The sequence below is a fragment of the Grus americana genome, chromosome 19 (genome assembly GCF_028858705.1).
Source record: "Grus americana isolate bGruAme1 chromosome 19, bGruAme1.mat, whole genome shotgun sequence".
Lineage (NCBI taxonomy): Eukaryota > Metazoa > Chordata > Aves > Gruiformes > Gruidae > Grus > Grus americana.
Window position 1 is genome coordinate 12,659,469 of NC_072870.1, and position 18,927 is coordinate 12,678,395.

Below are 18,927 nucleotides of genomic sequence, written 5' to 3' on the forward strand. Positions count from 1 at the left end.
GTCACATTCAAACCAAGCCCAGAGCCAGCTCTGACCCCGGGGGAGGTCTCGGTGGCTGTGGCTCTCGGGGAGATACACCACCGGAGGGTGGATGGGGGCTGGCAGCACCCAAAACGTGGCTCCAGTGCCCTCCCAGGAGCTGGTCCTCGCTCAGCTTGGGGGAGCTGTGCGTGGGCAGGGCAGGCAGAAGCAATTCCCAGCGCTTTGCGCAGCCCTGTGTGCTCCCCTCCAAGGTGGTCCTTTGGGTCTCAGGCTCCTCCACAGTGCAGCAGCAGGCATTGCCACAGCAAATGAGGATCAATGCTGAGGTATCTACACACTATTTTTACACCAGCGTGTAACTGTGTTGGCTAGGAACGTGATACAATCTTAAATATTAAAAAAAAAAAAAAAAGTCTGCCAGAGAAAAAATTTAGCAGATAAGCACACTGAAAGCAGGTGGACTTTCCTAGTACTTTCACACAAATGTGCCTCCACGCCAGAAGAATTTATACCACTTTCACAATAACCTACATAACTCTAATTTATTTTAATTTAAAATGGAATCATTGTAGAACTTCACGCCGATATGCAAGACAAGAAAGCAATGAATAAGGTCAGTTGTGTGCTTATTGGCTTTTGGACAGAAAGTGAGAAGGAAGGGACATGCTAACATCTGCTGTCCTCGTGCACTCTCTTGGCCTGAAGCGTCATCTTTGCTCGTCCTCCACACTGATCACAGATTAAGACCATGGATTTAAGAACTGGAAGAGTTTGACTTTGATGGACTAGGGTATCCCCACAGGAGGGAACGTCCGGCCCAGGGCAGCCTCTGCTTTAGTGGCTGTTGCTGCTGCTGGTTCCCTTCCCTTCCTGCACACTTCAACGGGGCTTATTTTTTTGCACAGAGGAGGGTTCACTGTGTGGTCAGATTTAGCCCGCAGCCATGTTCAGCCTCATGCACTAAACTGAATGTTCAATTACTTTGTCTTCTAGCATCACAAAATTGATTAAAACTATTAAGGCACGAACAACAAACCTTAATTACGAGGTAGAGTGGGAAAGCTTTTCCCAGTCAACGTATATTCTATACCAGCTCATCAGTGTTTTAAAAATGCACCATGGAATTAGCTCCGTGCAGCGAATTGCAGTGAATCACCCATATACCCTGCATATAGTGATATCCTGTATATAGTGCCTTACAAACAGGCGTACAAACACACCCTCACATCCTCAATGCATGTAAGTGTTCAGTAAAGCAGGACTTCATGAGCAATTCTTTCCAAGCTCTGCCATTAATCTATTGTTTAACGGTGGGGAAAAAAAAAATCTTGATCTTTCTGTGTCAATTTACCCACATGTAACATTATTTTATTAATATTTACTGATGAAGTGCAATTAATTATTGCTCCTCTGTCTGGGAGAATGGTGTGAAATATCTGGAGAAGTTGTTTTCAGATGTGCTCAAACATGAGGTCAATGTTTTTAAGCCCAGTCATGCGAATCTGGTTTTGGAAGATTACTTTTCTAAATAAGTGGGTTGTCAGAAGTGTACTTCCTTCAAGGTTTTCTAGCCACGCAGCCAAAAAGTGGAAGCATCTGAAATTACTGGTGACTGAGAAGGATAGGAGAAAGACCACAACCAAGACGCACTGCATTAGCGCGACATTCGAACAGGACTAGGATAGAGGAGAACAGCAGGATGGAGGAAATTGTCCCATCTCTGCAGAACAGCTAGTGCCTTTCCAGAGTTCGTGTCAATGCATATTTGCTTGATGAAGCTTATGTGAGAAACCCATCAGCAAACCAGATATTCTGAAGGATTATCTAAGCAGACTCCTTCTGCACAGAGAGCATGGAGGGGGCTGCAGAAATGAGAACATTAAGAGAAAAAGGTACTGAAGGAAGGTAAGAAAAGGCTTGGTACCTCTCTCATATATTCCTTCCCTAAAATGATGCAGGTAAAAACCTGCTTATCCTCACCCCTTCCCTGCCTTTAGTTCTGCCAGCACCACGCTACCTGTTGGAAAGCGATTATTAGAGGACGTTTGCCTACAAAAAGGCTGGCAAGGTCTCCCCTCCACTTAACAAGCAGCAATTGCGTATCCACAAGTCCAGTTGTTACACACCAATTTGCGCTTTAGACAGCAAAACAAGTCCTATTATGACACTACGAATATTTGTCCCAACTTTTGTTCCTTTCCTTTCAAAATAACATGGACAACTTCCTAGCCGATAGCAACATACTTGGCCCTCCTGAAATCAGGAAGGCGCTGTCATTTTAGTCCAGCCTGTTATGCTGAAAGGAATTATCCCACCAATTCCTATGTATCCTGAAAAAGCTAGAGGGCTTTTAAAAGGAACTAGTTGGATGCTTAAACACATGAGTAAGTCTTTTGCTCTTTGGGACTTAGAAGAAGGGCAAATTGAGACATACCATATTTATTTGCTAGTCTTGCAAATTGCTCTCTGCAGCTGAAATAGTAGTTCCAGCCCTTGGAAGCATTTGAGATAAGAATTTGGGGTGGTATCTTCAGATGAAACCTGCTAAATACCCTTAATTACCAATTTCTTTCTTAATTAACAGAGTATTGACATGGCTTAATAGCAACCGATTATTACCCCATAACACAGACCCATGACCCGTGTGTTTCTGCGCTAGGTCCCTTGGCCAGAAGCCATAATTTTCATATATGCTCTTTTATAAGCCAACCTGCATACTAAATGAGCCGTCTCCAGTTGAATTTATATTTTTAAATATAAAGTCCTTTTACCACTCAGCTGCTGTATGCAGTTATGTATGATGATATGAGTAAAATCTGGGAGATTTTACACTAAGCCTTGAGGAGAGCACCTCAGTAACCTAATGCATCCAAAAGCCATGCTAGCAAGTTTGCACACTTGAACATTACCAGCTCTAAAGTGCTTTTTCTTTTCCTTATGCTGCAACATACAGAATACAGCAAACTCCTAATTTCAAAACCAGACCTGCTGTTTTGGATTCCAGATGTAGCTACATGCCATTATTTACCCATAAACAAAAGACTTCTGGGATTTTGATCTAAATCCTATTCTGGAATTCATACAGAGTGTTTCCATAGCTTCATTTAGATATTTTTTTAAACACAATAAACCAAAGATAAGTAGGCCAGAACCTCAACTGGCACAGATAACCACAGCCTCGCTGACTTTATTGTGGCAATGAGAGAGGACTATTTCAAATCAGCGTCACGCTGGGTATAACAGTGCACGGAGGAATTGTCCCCTGGCCTCACCAGATCATAGCATCAAACAAGCCAGAACATTTATGCAAGGGCGTGATTTGCTTTAGGGTGTTTATTCTTTGCTCTTAGCATATCCAGTTCAAAGAAAACTTGAAGAATTACTTTTAGGTTTGTTGCAAAATGAACATGCCCATTTTTAAATAAACCAAATGCATAATTTTTACTTGGGAGAGAAATTTCCTTCCATGTTTAGCCCTCCATCTCTTCTTTTTGGTAGATTGAGAAAAAAAAACCTAAACAAAACTTTTAACTGCATCAGATAGGAAGATTAGTATAGGAAGTTGGAAAAGAAAGGAATTTAGTAATCAGAGTAGAACCAGATAAGTGTATTTTTAATATGTTCATAATTCTTAATTTGGACGCAATCTAATAAACAATCAGTGATTGAATCATCACATCATCTGCGTTGCTATTGGAGAATGACTGCTTTCCTTACAGCCCTTAAAATACCTGTCGAGGCTTCATCTAAAATTCTTATGTAAATAGTTCCATTGACATCACCTCTCACTGAGTTACACCTTGTAGGATGGACACCTGAGCCTGTCCAGGCACGCTCTAAAGCTCAATCCAGAAAAATGCTTATTCACAGACCCACAGGTTTCTCTGGCAATACACTTGTGTTTAACTGAAGCGAAGCATCGCAGATTTGCGTGCGCTGAGCTTCAGGACTAGTCCTGCACTTAAAAGTTACGTGGCTGCTTAAAGCCATAACCACAGCCTGGGGCTTACGTAAACGCGCAGGTGAGCAGAGTTGATGGCCTGTAGTTTTGATTAAATACTGATGGGAAGTCGTGATTGAAGAAGTTACTTTGCAATCACTTTGTGCGCTGCATCAGGCAGACAGACCGTCTGAATAAGCAGCCGGCTGATTACGGCGCTTTGCACCAACGCTGCGGATCCTGCTGCAATTCCCAGAACTACTGTCGTGCTGCTTCCAGCGCGTGTGCTGCCACCACGGAAACTTTGAAGCTTTCACTTGCGAAGCCCGCTCCCTTCTCTGCCCTTCCTCCACGCGCTCGCTGCCCGAGCGGCAGGAAGGCTGCACAGGCAAGGGGCAGCCCGACCCCCCGCACCGCCGTTACCCCGAATCGCAAGCGGAGCGGCTGCAGAACAGCGCCGCATCGACCAGTGCTGCTGCAGACGCAGAAATACGGAGAAGCGTTTGCTTAGGTCCCTTCACAAAATCTCCAGCCTTCCAGAGAAGTCAATCGCTTGCGAGCGCCGCTTGGCATGAGGTACAACGTACGTTTTTATTCCAGGCTGTGTTAGAGGGCCGGGCGCTTACTAATTTCTCAAACTGAGAAACACTGCTTCACTGTAAAGGGAAAATTTCTGTTTGCAGGCAGAAACAGAACTGTTTTGCCCTTGGATCAAATCTGTAAATAGTTTTTGACAATGTCATATCTCATTCGCTAAGCAAACGTTGGCTGTTTGGGCACAGATGGCACATGTGTTGTATTTGACTCCTTATCAGAGGATGAACATGTGGGGAAGAGCGAGAGATAAGCTGCTCAGCAGTCCTGTCACACACTCCCAGACTCCAGAAGACTTTTAAAAGGCAAAAAGTGTTGATATGGAATAGGTAAACTTGAAGACTCTGCACCCAAATAACCCCCAAGCTTCCTTCAGCCGTTCTGTGGCTGCGCCGAGCCCGTCCCTGCACGCCAGCGCACCCCTGGGCTGCCGAGCAAGCCGGCGCGGGACTTTGGAAGCCCAAGGAAAAGCAACCCCAGTCCTCCTGGTAAACAGGAGAAAAAACTGAATTTTAGGGCCAGTTTCAGCAAAATAGTAAGTGTGCTTTCTCTACTGAGCACCTAAGCAACTGGTAATTTCTTCAGCAAATAATTAGCACACTTTTCCCTCAAACTTGTCTTAATTCTCATCAATATTAGCACAGCAGCCCAGCCTCACTGCTCTGCCACCACACAGCAACACTGCTTTCCAGCCTGTGGCCTGTTTTGGGTAAGACCGCTGCACCAAAACCTGAATTACTTTTCACCAAATCCATTGAAAAGAAATTTCTTACAGCCAGAAATTTTCCTTGGGAATTATTTGCTTGCAACAAACACTACCTATAACTTTCTTGTAGTCGCACGTTCGCAGCGGTCAGTCTGGATTTCACACGAGGTTTCCCTATCCAGAAGCAAGGCAGCAGAAAGCGAGACGTGTCCGTGCCTGGAGACGCAGCCCAGGCGCCAGCTGAGCTGGGGCTCGTGCCCCGGCAGGCAGAGCCGTGCGCGCCCTAGGCTCACCCAGCACCAGGCAGGGCCGAGGCTGTGCTCAGCGCCGCAGGTCCCCCTCTGCCTCCGCGGCCCCACGTTCGCCACCAGCGCAGTCCTTCTGGATAGAGATGCCAAAAATTACTTGGTATCGTATTTCTAAATAGTTTTTCCAAAACTATACCAAATAGCTCTCAAACCCTGCATCAGCCCCCAATGTGCATTCATTTTTTTACAAACTGTGAAGAAGTCATACTAAGATGCAGACTTTTTTTTTTTTTTTTTTTAAGGCTTGACTTTTTTCTTTCTATTTTTAAACATGATTGCAGCGGTTGGTGGGTCTAAAAGTTCCTTCTTCCCTTTAATTCTTTAAGGGCAAGTTTCCTCTACACAAACTCTGGTAAAATCAACCGAATAAGGCAAACCTTTTAATAGCTGACTCCTCAGTTTGGGGTAATGTAAGTGGAAGTTTAAAAGATGATCCAATTCAAAATACTCATTTTGGGGGTAAATAAATTTTCCCACACTGATGTTTTGCAAGTGGAATTACATATTAGGTGCTGCAGGAATATTATAAAATTATCTTTTAGGAATAATGAAGAAAACCCAGAATATTGTGAATTTTCAAGCTTTACGAGGTTTGTGTCTGAAAACCACTTTTTAAGAAATACTACTACTGTCTTTCATATGGCAATAAGAAGCATGAGCTTTACAATGATATATCAAACACTGCTTTGATCTTGACAGTGGCCTTGTGAAGATTTATTTTTCTTTGTATAGCAGCAGCATTCCCCGCAGGCTGTTGATGCCGTGGCATTTACGCACTGATCTATTTTCTCTCTTTCGTAGGAGTTTCCCTTGGCAGTCATCCGAGGGCAGGAGTGCTACTGCGGCTACCCCACCGGGCGCTTCTCGCTGCATGACGGCGCAGACGGGCTGCTCTGCAGCAGGACGCGCAACGCCAGCAGCACTGCCGAGGGAAAATACTGCCTGGTCTATCAGACACCGGTGCAAGGTACGAGCTCCAGCCTCGCCACTGCTGGAAATAGCCCCTGCGCCCCTCCTGCGGCGGGTAAAAGCGATCTAGCTTACAGCAGTCTTAGCCACAAGGGTTAGTGTCACCACACAGGCAGGAATTCAGGAAACAGCCCTTATCTAAACACACACTCACACACACACCCCCCCCGCAATCACGCTTGTAAATGCACATCTTTCCATTCTCTCGTGGAGCAGCACAGCCTCCTGCCACCCTGGAAAAATATAATTATTTTGCAAATGGAGAGAACAAGGCAGAGCCTGGGAAGGCACACCCCAACCTATGCAGCACGCCGGGCAGCCGGGGACAAGGACCCCATACTCTGGGTCAGTCCTGCTCATTACACGCACACCCAGCCCCCATGTTACACAGCCACCGAGGCAGCTCTGCAGACTCTAGGTTTTGCTCTACCCATCATCCTCTGAAATACTCATCTGCATACGTGTTTCAAAGCCAGAAAATAAAGCCGAGTAAGGCTCCAATCCAAGAAACCATTTAGGTGGTACTGGCAACTTTATCCATGCAATGATTTGCACCGAGTTCAGTGAAACCTCTCACAAGCTTGAAATTAAACAAATTAAGTGCTTTTTGGGATTGGTGCTAGGCTTTTTTTCTCTGACACCCTTTTTTTTTTCCCCTCCATCTCTCAGTCAGAGGTAGATTGCAGACACCAGCATGTGAAAGGATCATGCAAGAGGAACACTTGCTTTCATGACATTGCTAGTGCTTTCCACATCTGTGTAGATCAGTAGTAGCAGAAGACAGCCTCCTCTGGACGGTGCTGGCACTTTCTAGCCATGGCTTCATCTAGAGGCTGCTTTGAAGAATAAAGGGAGTAATTTCTAATTTATTTCCTGGCTTTTTTTTGAATCATCACAGAGGGTCAAGATTGGTTCTCATCCTATCCTTGCTTTTATTGGCATGCTAAGAAGTAAGGTTAGGATTTACAAAAGCATGTACGGAAACCTGGGCTCTAGCCCCCAAGGGAGATTAACCCAAGGTGGGCTCGTCGCTGCCTTGGGCCCTTCGGAGAGGAATGACAGCCTGGAGGTTTAACTGAACGCCCGCTCCTTTCACTAGGAGGGGGTTCTCCTGGTTATAAAACTCGCAATTTCCAGGTGTAATGGCACATTTAGGGTTTCATTGAAGAGCCAACCTGCCAGGCAAATGGCCGTTAACAAACAGGCAACCAGGGGCTTTTACCACAACTTGCTAGCAAGTACAATGGTTTGCCACAGCTCTATCAGAAAAGCGTTGCCTTACACAAAACCAGCAAAACTTCTTCTGAGGATAATCTCTTTGACCTCTTAGGGCTGGATTAATTTTGGGAAGTAGCTGACTCACAACTGGACTCAAATTGATATCCTATATTCGTAAGAGAGGGAAGAAAAGCAATAAACCCTGTAATCAAGAGCTGTCAGTAGAATTATTAAAAAGCCACAATGCTAACAATGAAATATCTTCTGTACTTGCAGACACCCGCTGCACAGACAGGAAATTCTTAACCACCAAATCCAAAGTGTTTGTTGCTTTGTCGAGCTTTCCTGGGGCTGGGAATACGTGGGCTCGCCATTTGATAGAACACGCCACAGGATACTACACGGGAAGCTATTACTTCGATGGAGCCCTGTACAACAAAGGTACTGTACCCAGAGGGACAGGACACTCAAAGCCCCTCCGAGGCACGAAGGTTCACTTACTCGCTCTGGCATCCTTCTGCTTGGAGCTAGCAAAGGCTGTCACTGTCAGCACATTTGGGAGAATTTAAACACGTGCCTGGAACGAGCGATCTCACGCGGTGCTGACAGCAGCAGGGATGGCTCCAGCAGCGTGCGCAGCCTGACAGGCAGCTACTTTCAAAGACAACAGCCAGGCTCTCGTTTTGCAAAATTTGCACATCGCCTGCATTGGTGCTGCTGTGCACGTGCACACGCACGGCTCCTGTCTAAAAGACTGGTCCAAAAGACCAGCTGACTAAAAAAAGTTGGCTAAACCCTGAGGGTAAGACCCTTCAGTAGCACATGAAACACGAGGCTTAAATTTTTAAATGTTACTAATTATTCTGGGAGGACAGTATCCCGAGGGAGCACCACGTTTAGCAAGCACCAAGCACTGCCCCTGTGAAAAACAGCCCTGTAGCAGCGAGGTGCCACACAGTCCTCCTCAGCGGGGAAAGCCTGGCTCCCAGCGCACACCCCGCTCAGCGCCTGGGGCTCCAGCCAGGATAGGCGCGGAGAACACACAAGGAGGTGGTTCCCAACCAAGTCAGTAAGCTTTGCAGGTCAGTGGCAGGCCAGGAATAAAATTCAGGCCCTGATCCCAGGTCCTGGGCAATGGGTTTAATTGACTGGTACTTTCACAACAGTTTTACACCACTGTAAGTAATGACTTAAGAGCGTGAAAAGGCACAGACGCATGTATAATCAAGGGAAAAGCCAACAATCCTGTCTTGTAAAACAGGTTTTAAAGGAGAAAAAGACCACTGGAGAAGTAGAAGGACCATCTGCGTGAAAACACATGAAAGTGGCAAGACAGAGATCGAAATGTTCGACTCAGCGATCCTGTTGATAAGGAACCCGTACAAGTCGCTGATGGCAGAGTTCAACAGGAAATATGCCGGGCACCTGGGGTACGCCACCGACCGCAACTGGAAGAGCAAAGGTAATGCACCGCCCCGACATGGGCTGGGGGTGTCTGCTACCGCTTCGGACCCAGTTTGAAACCCATCTTCTCAGCTTGCTGGGAAGGGGGTAACACACTGGGACCCGAGCGAGCACTGCAAACAAATTCAACGGGACTTGAGTCCCACCACAGCCAAGATCTGTCCCAAAAGCACTCAGACCTGCACTTTGGGAGTGGTTGTGGTCTCACCGTACATCCACCATCATGGAGAGGAGGGTAGCACAGCAGAGAAAACATGTCCAGGTACAATACCCCTGTGTACAGCCCATTTGCCAAGCTGTGTGAGGTGAAGAAAATTTGCCCCTGCAGCATGTAATAACCGTGAGAAAGCTAATTTAAGATTTGGAGGATTCAATGGAGCATGACTTTTCCTGAAGGAAATTTTATAGCACTGCACAGGTGCTACTGCACTGCAGATAAATAAGGATAATAGCAATAAGGGGACTTGAGATGCAGTGTTCCTTGAACATATGAAAAGGCTTCAGATCACGCCTGCCACGCTTCATGCGTTTGACTGGCAAGCTGGATGGTGTGACTACAATTTCCCCACCAAATACGCTGCTGTACTCAGAGCCTGCAGCAGAGAAGAGATTCGGCTGGCATTTCTCCTCGTGCATGTTTTAGGCATTACAGCTGCAGCTTGCAAACACGCAGCACGGGGCTGGGGGGTCGGGGGAAGCATCCTCTGTCACAGCACATTTCTTTCCCAAGTTCACGTATCAGCTTTCATCAGTCACAACTCAAGACCTATTCATCAAAAACCAGACAAAATAGCCCTTAGAAAAGAGAAAAAACTCTGGAGGAAAAGGCTTTCCTGTACTGCAAACTACAAATTGTTACATTTCAGCCACAAATGCTCTTTGTCCAGCCCAAAAGCTTTACTGAGGACTATCTTGACCCTCAGAAAATTAAATTATCACAGACAGCAAATAGAGATTGAGGTGTCATTAATGCCCAAGGCAAAGATGGAAAAATAATTCAGTAAATTTTGTGCCGGTGATCCTGGCGGGTGACCTTAAATCCCTCCCACGTGCCAGGAACAGAAGAATCTTCCCTATTAATCCGATTTCCTTATCCAGTCTCCCCATAGCAGGCTGGTAAGCATGCAGAAAGATATGTTATTTGACAGATTTGGAAGTCGGCAACACCTTGGGTCCCAGCCAAGATCAGTGTCTTGATGCTGTATTTACATAATAAAACCATTAATGTATTACTACGTAATTATTATATATTACTTGTTTACATATATATTAAAAAATAAACCTGTCTCTTTCTCAGTCTACATTTGAAATGGAGGTAAGAGGGTAGGAAAACCACAGAAGTGAAAGAGTCTGTTTGAAGTTACCCAGCAAAGCATTGCTTAAGCCACCGTCCGAGCGACACGCGCTGCCTTCCCCCCTCATGCCCCTTTGCGCTTCCAGTCAGCCTCTTCCCCCGGGGCATTCCGTCCTCCCCCAGCCCCGGCACGGAGCCGCCTGCCCAGCGCACGCACCGCTGGTGTGCACAGAGCTCAGCTCCTATAGACGAGGCACAGTAAAGACGCAAAGATGCGGCTCTGCCCAGCCGGCCCTCCCCGGGGTTACGGCAGCACGGTGACAGTCCCAGCCTTGTTCAGGGCCACGAGGCTGGAGCAGTCCAGGCGACTGGGGGGCAGCGGGGTCGAGCATCACCCCTCTCCGTGCCAGAAGCTGCAAAGCCACGCTGCCGTAGCCCCACAGCCAGCCATGCTGCGCTTCTCCAGCGCGCGCCACCCTGCAATATCAGACCTTGTCCAGCAACGCCGGTCTTGTTGCACAAGGTAACATTTGGAAAATAGTTGAAACGCAGCATGGCTAACGTTGTCTCACTTTCCTGGTTTTCTGGTCCTCTAGAGTGGCCCGATTTCGTGAACAGCTATGCGTCCTGGTGGGCCTCCCATGTCCTGGACTGGCTGAAGTACGGGAAGCGCCTGCTCGTCGTCCACTACGAGGACCTGAAGCAGAGTCTCATCCCCAAGCTGAAGGAAATGGTGGAGTTTCTGAATATGACAGTGACAGAGGACCGACTGCTCTGCGTTGAGAACAACAGGGATGGGAATTTCAAGCGGTCTGGTGCTAAGCAAAAGGATTTTGAGCCATTCACCCAGGAAATGAAAGATCTTATCAACAGATACATCCTGACAGTAGATGAAGCCCTGAGGGGAAGAAACTTCACAGGGCTGCCCAGAGAGTACGTGCCAAGATGATAGCCTCGTAGCACTCAGCTGTGTTTAAAAATAAAATAACTTTTTCTACCAAAAAAAAAAAAAAGAAAAAGAAAAAAGACCAGAGCTTTATAGCAGTTAAAGCAAAGATACTTGTGGAGTCTGCTGAGCAGTGCAAATTCTCTCCACTCCTGGGTGTTTTTCAGGGCACTAAGTGTTCCAGAAGGCAAGCAACGAAGGATGGAAATTGGGTTATAAACCAAGGCAAAAAGCTATTAGAGTCTACCTGCGTGTGCCCCTCCCTGCACAAACAGCTCAGAACTTCACAGCGGAGCACCCCTGCTTCTGAAGAAGGCACGCTGCCTTCTCGCCCCCACAGACCAGCCAGGGGCTGCTTGGGTTTTCACAGCAACGGTCTTGGAAGTGGACGTACATTAAGGGGGACGAAAAAAGAAAAAAGTCATAACACTGATCAACAATATTCATCTGAGCATTTAAGAAAATCAGTTGCTTTCTTCTTAGTATAGCCCACTAATTTCCTTCTCCCGCGTTTGCTAGTCAGATCACCTGCCACAGCAGTGTCAGAGGTGCAGGGGGACAAAAGCACCAGTGGGCAAAGGTGCCCTAGATGCTGAGCAGAGAGATGCTTCAGGACCGACCCCAGGCTTCCCTGCGGGAACAGCATGAGCTCCGCAGGGAGGTGCGCAGCCACAGCATCCCCTGTGGCGAGGTACATGGCCAGGGACCCATAGGAGAAAACAGAAATTCGGCATGGCTGGGGATGGAAATCCCTGGGTGCCACCAGTCCCAAACAGACCCAAGACCTGGCCCCAGGGGCACGGAGGAGGCCCCAGAGGGGTGGGAGAGGAGGGGCAGCCGCCCGTGCCCGGACCTCGGCACAGGTTTCTGTGCCTCCAACCCTGCGTCCGGAGAGTCACAGTGGGGCCAGGGAGACACCGGGGCCAAACGTCGCTGCGCTCGGTGCACTTGGTGCTACAAGTGGCCACAGCCAGGCAGCACTGAGGTGAGCCCGGACCACCCAGGCAGCGGGGACAGAGGGGATGAGCCCCAGCACGGGCAGGATCCTGCCTGCCCTCCCATCCCTGGAGGAAGGCCAAGGCAGTCCAACCTGAAAAATGTTAAGCTACTTATTGCTGCTCTCCAGAGCCACCCCCAGCAGCAATGTGTGTTTTATTTCACACTCACTGCAGTTTGTTTCCTCCCGTGCTGGGCCGCCTGTGCGGTGCGGAGGGAGCATGGTGCAGTGCGGGAGCCGCCGGAGCAGCTGGGAGATGGTTAAACTGCACAGCCCAAGGGGCTGCCCTGCTGCAAGGTGCTTTTGTTCATGTGAAATAAAGGATTCCTTAAAAACTTGAGTGAAAATACTAGTTTTAATAAAACAGGAAGTTTATATAAAGGGAGCTGGACTTCCTCTACGTGTGTATCATTGGTGCTTTAAAAAAAATACAGGACACGGAGCACACTTTAGCCTGAGTCTCTCCCCGTTTGTGTTGCACATGCAGCTCGTCTTTGTGCTCAGGACCACCTGGCTGGCACAGGCCTGGCTGCGGGGCTTTCCTGCCCCCCATCTCCGCTCCCCCAATTCCTCCCTCGGCAGCAAAGGCCCCAGGGGCCGCAGGGATTGCGTCGACTGAGCTGGTGCACAAGGAAAGCCAAAATCTCCTTTTGTTCACACAAGTGGTGCAGCTTGAAGAAAAACAACTGAGTTAGGATGCTGCAAGTCCAGATAAAGGCAAGTGGGAAGAATTTTTACAAAGTACTTGCTTTAAATAACAAAAGTGGCCATATTTCTAAAACAATACATGCACTGCACCATACATTGCCTTCAAATCAGCAAACCGCCATTTCGTTAGCTGGAGCCTTCCCTGCCCTTGCACTGGGCTGCTGTTAGCGTGCGCTTGCGGGGGGACACAGGCAGGCATTGGGGTGCAACGTGCACGAGGCCGTGTGCTGCAGACTGCAGCGCCAGCACGGGGCACAGTCCTCCCCAGGACGCCGCGCGGCCCCCACGCAGGAGCACGGCTCACACACGCATCCCGCAGGAGCATGGCTCACACACGGACACACGCGGCAGGCTGTGCTGGGGATCAGGGAGCGAGAGGCAGAACAGGGTGCAGGCACGGCCATCAGAGCGCCGGCTGGGGAGGAGAAGCCAACCTCCGGGGCTTGTTCTGCCAGGGGCTGCTACCTTGCTGTGCGCGTTTGTCTGGGTTTAATATTCTCTCCACAAGCCCCCTACTAGCTTCAAAAACAAATAATATTGCACTAGACAGACGTAGCGAACACCACAGTATATAAACACACAGGTACAGAACATACGCATACGGTGGGTAAATTAGGATGCTACAGGACTATCATCATCTTTACTGTGACTTAGAGCAGACTCTTTTTGAAACTAGGCACCGAAATGCTTCTAAGGTCCATGTGGGCACCAGCTGTTGATGGATGTGGCTCGTGGCCCGTGGCCCGGGCCGTGCAAGGTGCACAACTGCTTCACAGAAAGAAGTTGCTCTTGGCCTCAGGGAGTCACATGCATGAGACCACAGACCAGAATTTGGGCCCACCACAAACCACTGAGATTATGAGAATGACATTCTATTATATTGCCTTTCTAGCCTGGTATAGCTTTATAGGATCATTTTAAAATATTTTGACCATTTCAAACCTGTTAATGGTGAGAGTAAGGACAGTTTGTGAACTCTCAAGAAGGCTATTTAATTATGTGCATGTCCTGTAATGAAGACTCTAGGTGGCTAAAATTAGAACTGGCAAAAACTATGAATATTCATTAGCTCTGGGGATGCCAAAAATCAGCTCATTTAAAAAAGAAATTGTAGCTAACCAATTCTTAATAAATGAGGTACAGGGACTGCCTCTTTTTATATATATATATATTACACAAAATGTATATACACACATCATATACATTATACATAAATAGGTATAAACACCCACACGTACATATCAGCTTGCTATATGTTCTGCAAAGGTTCATTTAATACTGTGGGAATAGACAAGGACTTCTTGGGCCATTGCACACAATCCCTGCTACTGCCTGCATCACCGCACGCAAGTTATTCACACAAATACATTGACTTCTATCTTAAAAACAGTCGCAGCATTTTTACCCCTTACTCTCCGAGGAAGAAGGCTGCAGAATCTGTTTCTCTAATGGTTAGGAACCATCTCCAAACCCACAGCCTGAACCTATTTGTAGCTCACACTGCTCTCCCTTCCCCGCTCCCCCCCCTTTTTTTTTTCCAGCATCATCTTTTAGGTTAAGTAGCCCTTCTTATTTGCCCCAAGATGTGCTAACAGACATTGATCATATCTTCTCTCAAGCTCCATCTTGCAAGGGCAAATACTCTGTGTTGCTTTAGCCTTGAGTCCTACATCAGCAATTCAACGGCCCTTGGAAAGACAAAGCGCTCTGCCACAGCCGACCCGAGCGCTGCAGTAGGTTTGCACAGCAGACACCGATGCTGCCATGCGGCGCTGCACCACAAGAATTTTGCACAGGTATTATACCCATTCATGGAATATGAAAACATGCATTCCTTACAAAAACAGCGTGCAGGTTTCACTTACAGTCACCGCTGGGTGCATGCACTCTGGTCAGACGTGCAAAAGCAGGAAGAGTGAAGCACCATGTGTGGTAGTGCTGTCCAGGTCAGCAGACAGGAAAGCTTTTGTCTGCTTTCCTCTCCTGGAAGGCCACCTCCCTCTGGCCACAGAGGACTTCTGGCAAATTGAGACCCACAGAACTTGCCTCAAGTAGCTGTATTTGTCCCATTCTCCCCAGAACTTGGTTTACAGATTGCTCATCCTTCCCACTCTCCGTGGGGTTATCTCCAAACAGAGGATATCCTGAAGTAACATACAATTTTAGACCCTCATGCATTGCAAGCCGCCCACATAAACCTCGCCATGTATCTGGGCAGGTGAAGCAATGGTCAGAGTCCAAAACCTGCCGCCCGGATCGAGAGCGCAGAAGGCTCTGAAGCAGCAGATGGTTATATCTGGCGCAGGTTTTGGATCAAATCTTACAGGCACTCCTCTGCTTCATGCCAGGTCAGGGAGTAACACTAGCAATAAATCTACTAAAATCAGCCAAAGTAAGTCGCATTTGGGACTGTCATACAGTAGAAGCCTATTGGCAAATATTAGGTTTTATTGAATTATTTCTCCCCCTGCATCCATTTTAATGAAACATAGGGGTGGATGAAGAAAACTACTAAAAAAAAAAAAAACCCCAAGCAATTTCCCTGCAAGGCAGGTTTTCCTACACTCAACAAGCTCTATGCTTATCACACTGAGCTTTAATTAACCAGGATGTTTTAGTCAAAAAAAATAAGCTATCGTGCCATTAAAAGCCATGTTGATGTTCACTCCACATACATTTTCCTTCATATTTTGTATTCAATAGCAGCATATTAGAAATGGAAACATGCATGCAATTCCCTCAAGCTTTCAGTTTTCTTCAGGAAGTTAAGGCTACGATGAGTCATAAGCAGACAACTAGAACAAAACAGAGATGCTACATCTGAAAAAGGAGAAGAGTTTAAACACTTGAATTTTTCAAAGTGAACAACTGTCACAATAAACAAGTTGGAATCAAGATTCTCCATTGAATTGCAGCTACATTTTGTCCTGCTGCACATCTGGATTCAGGTTATCCCGACTGCTCTCCCGTTTGATCTTAACCACTCTCCTGCTGACACAAGACCTCAAAGCCAATCTCCAGCCGCTCCACCAAGTTTGACCAGCTTTTCTCATAAAGACAGAAGTTGTTCATGCTTTGCATTTCTCCTCTCCTTCCAGAACAGCCACTGCCAGGACCTACAGGATAAATGCTTGCAGACCCCCTCCCACCTCTCCGCAGCCCGTGCAAGGTCCATTGTGTCAACGAGCAACGTTCCCCGGTGCTCCAACAGCTTGAACGACCAGGCTTTTTGATAATATGCCCGAAGACAACAGGCAGTAACGGTGCAGGTGGCCACATTCCCTACAAACCAGGCCAGATATGAAACTGCCGTATGCACGTAAGCTTACTATGGACACGCACCGTAACGGCACAAAACCAAAACCAAGTTTTGCCAGACTTGGCTTGAAAACAGGAACAGTGAGCTCCTCTGCCCTGTCAAAGCTGAGGTCCTGGAAAACTTTTATATGTAGGTGGGAGACAACCTAGAGAGACTGAGTCGGTATCTCAATTAGAGATCTACGTACTCAAGTGCACTCTCACTCTTCTATGGGGGTGAGGAGGTGGTAAACCTGACTAGGAACAGAGAGTAAGTGATTTTGCTTCCTGGAAACCAACTGCAAAATAAAGCCTTTAAAGCAATACTAAAAAAGCATAAACGTCATCACCAGCCTTCATATGCAATTCAGCCATTCTGCACTGCTTTATTAATTTTCCATTAAACTCATTTCTACTAAAACCTATTATTCACTGCTAAGATCAAGCTACTACTCTACTACAGCAACATTAACCTCCATAAAATAATTAAAGGATGGATTATCAGCATGAGACCTTAGGTGTCACCTCTCTGGAACCTAATGTGTCTTTCAATGGCCTAGAATATAATGAGATGTTCAAATATAGAAAGTTGAGTTACCGCTTTTCTCAGTTGTGACATTTATTCAGCCAGAAAGATCCAACTTCTCCACTGCATTACTTATAATTTACTTTTGACCCTGGGTAGTTGAGAGTAATCTTTAAGGAAGCTATTCCTTTGAATCTCCTTTTTATATTAGCATTTAATTACTCTAACAAATTTCCAGATGTACAAATTATAATGGACTGTAAATCAGCTCTTCCCCTTTGAACCACAACACCTCGTAGGAAGGCATTTTTTAGCCTTCTTCATACTCGTGCCAGCAAACATATCTCTCTCTCAATATTTGTTCTTGCTCCTTACAGCACCTATTTATTTTCAATTAATGGTTCTCAGAAGTTTTTCCTATTGCAATACTCAGCCTACCACCTGAACACCGTGGTCCAGTTTCAATCTGCAGGGCTCAAGTGGCACCATAACGCTATTTTTCTTACAGCAACTCACATGTGTGTTCAAGAAAATGCAAGCAGCATACTAGAAAGTATATAATTTCTACACGTAGGGGCATGGTCAGCATTAACGGGTGCGTATTTTTGACCAAGCTACCTATAAGAGCAAAGAGAATGGCTGTTCTCAGTCACGTGAAATTGTGTCAAGCACTCCCATAAATGAAGAGATACGATTAAAGTGCATTATTAAAATGAAATGTTTTATGCAATAGTTAACATGGTGTGATAGCCCCAAAGATTTTTAAATGAAATCAATTCTAATTAATGCTATCTCATTTCATCAAGCTGGTCTTACCCCTCGCCCCGCCATTTACTGCGGAGCTGTGTCTCTCCCCTATTTTTGGAGCCCACTCGTCTCCTCCCAGCCCAGGGAAGGGTGGTCCACAGCCACCAATTTGACGCCTGGGGACACCAGACGGGATTTTTCTGAGGTTCAACATTCATGAAAGCCTTCGCCAGAGCTCCTTCGGGTCCTGCCCCGGTGCAATGAATAACATCTGGCTGCTCACCTGGTTATTGCTGCTGCCTTTCAGCAGTGCTAAACGTAAAGCACTCAGCTTTGCGGATGGGAGATGCTATGTAATTGCAAGCTCTTACAATTATCAAAAGGGAGAACAATTTGCTCGTGTGGACCATAGCGGAGAGATCTTTCAAGGTCAGTTCTGCATCAGTGGGGTGGGTCAGAAGAAATACTGCGTAGCTGGAGCACTTCCTGCAGATATGCATTGACTGGATTACAAGCAATTATCATAAAACCACTGCAGAGGCAGAACAAATGATCATAGCCTTTGGTTTTTTAAGATATGTCGAAAGTCTGCATTAACCTATAATGCTTCTAAAATAAAGCACTTAGCACTGCCTTAGCAAAATTATACAGCTCATTTCGTAGAATAAAATTCATGTCACAATGGATAAAAAATACAGATAGCAAAATGATTTAAAGGAAACACCTTGCTAATGACAAGAACATTCCTTTGACGAGTAGGGTTATAAAGGAGCGGTCTGAAGTAAAACTGCATCCTTCATGAAGCATCAAATACGCTGGAAAATAAACCAAATCTTCCATGCTGACTTACCCTATTAAAATGATGTTCTGGAAAATTGCTCAACGCGTGCAAGTACGGGCACATGTGACCGCACGGGCAGTTGGTCCCGTGTCCTTTGCAAAGGGACCAGGAGGCTCGTCCCTGCCTCGAGCCCCCCAGAGCCACACACCACCTTGGGGTGCGCAGGGCTGGGACCCCCACCCCACATCCCCAGCCGGGATCTGCCGCCCCCACACCGGGGAGGGCACAGCTCGGGCAGCGCCGCACGGAGCACCCACCACCGTGGAGCACGGGGACACAGCTACGTCTTAGCCACCGCGTGCCGATGGAGAATTTCTTGTTAAAAGGCTGTGCAGAACATTTGTTTTCTTAGAAACTGTATTTCGTTGGCAGTCACTCATTTAAATGGAT

General features: G+C 46.8%; 1 protein-coding gene across 8 annotated transcripts in view; it reads left to right on the top strand.

Annotated features, from left to right (window-relative positions):
- WSCD1 (WSC domain containing 1) overlaps positions 1 to 12,866 on the top strand; it is a 33,713-nt gene extending 20,847 nt beyond the window's left edge. For all 8 annotated transcript variants that reach the window (XM_054847791.1, XM_054847788.1, XM_054847792.1 and 5 more), the window contains 4 exons: positions 6,332 to 6,497; positions 7,994 to 8,158; positions 8,979 to 9,179; positions 11,072 to 12,866. In XM_054847791.1, the coding sequence (XP_054703766.1) occupies positions 6,332 to 6,497; positions 7,994 to 8,158; positions 8,979 to 9,179; positions 11,072 to 11,424 (885 nt within the window). In that variant the 3' untranslated portion in view covers positions 11,425 to 12,866. The remainder of the gene's footprint in view (positions 1 to 6,331; positions 6,498 to 7,993; positions 8,159 to 8,978; positions 9,180 to 11,071) is intronic.
- Positions 12,867 to 18,927: the final 6,061 nt, after the last annotated feature.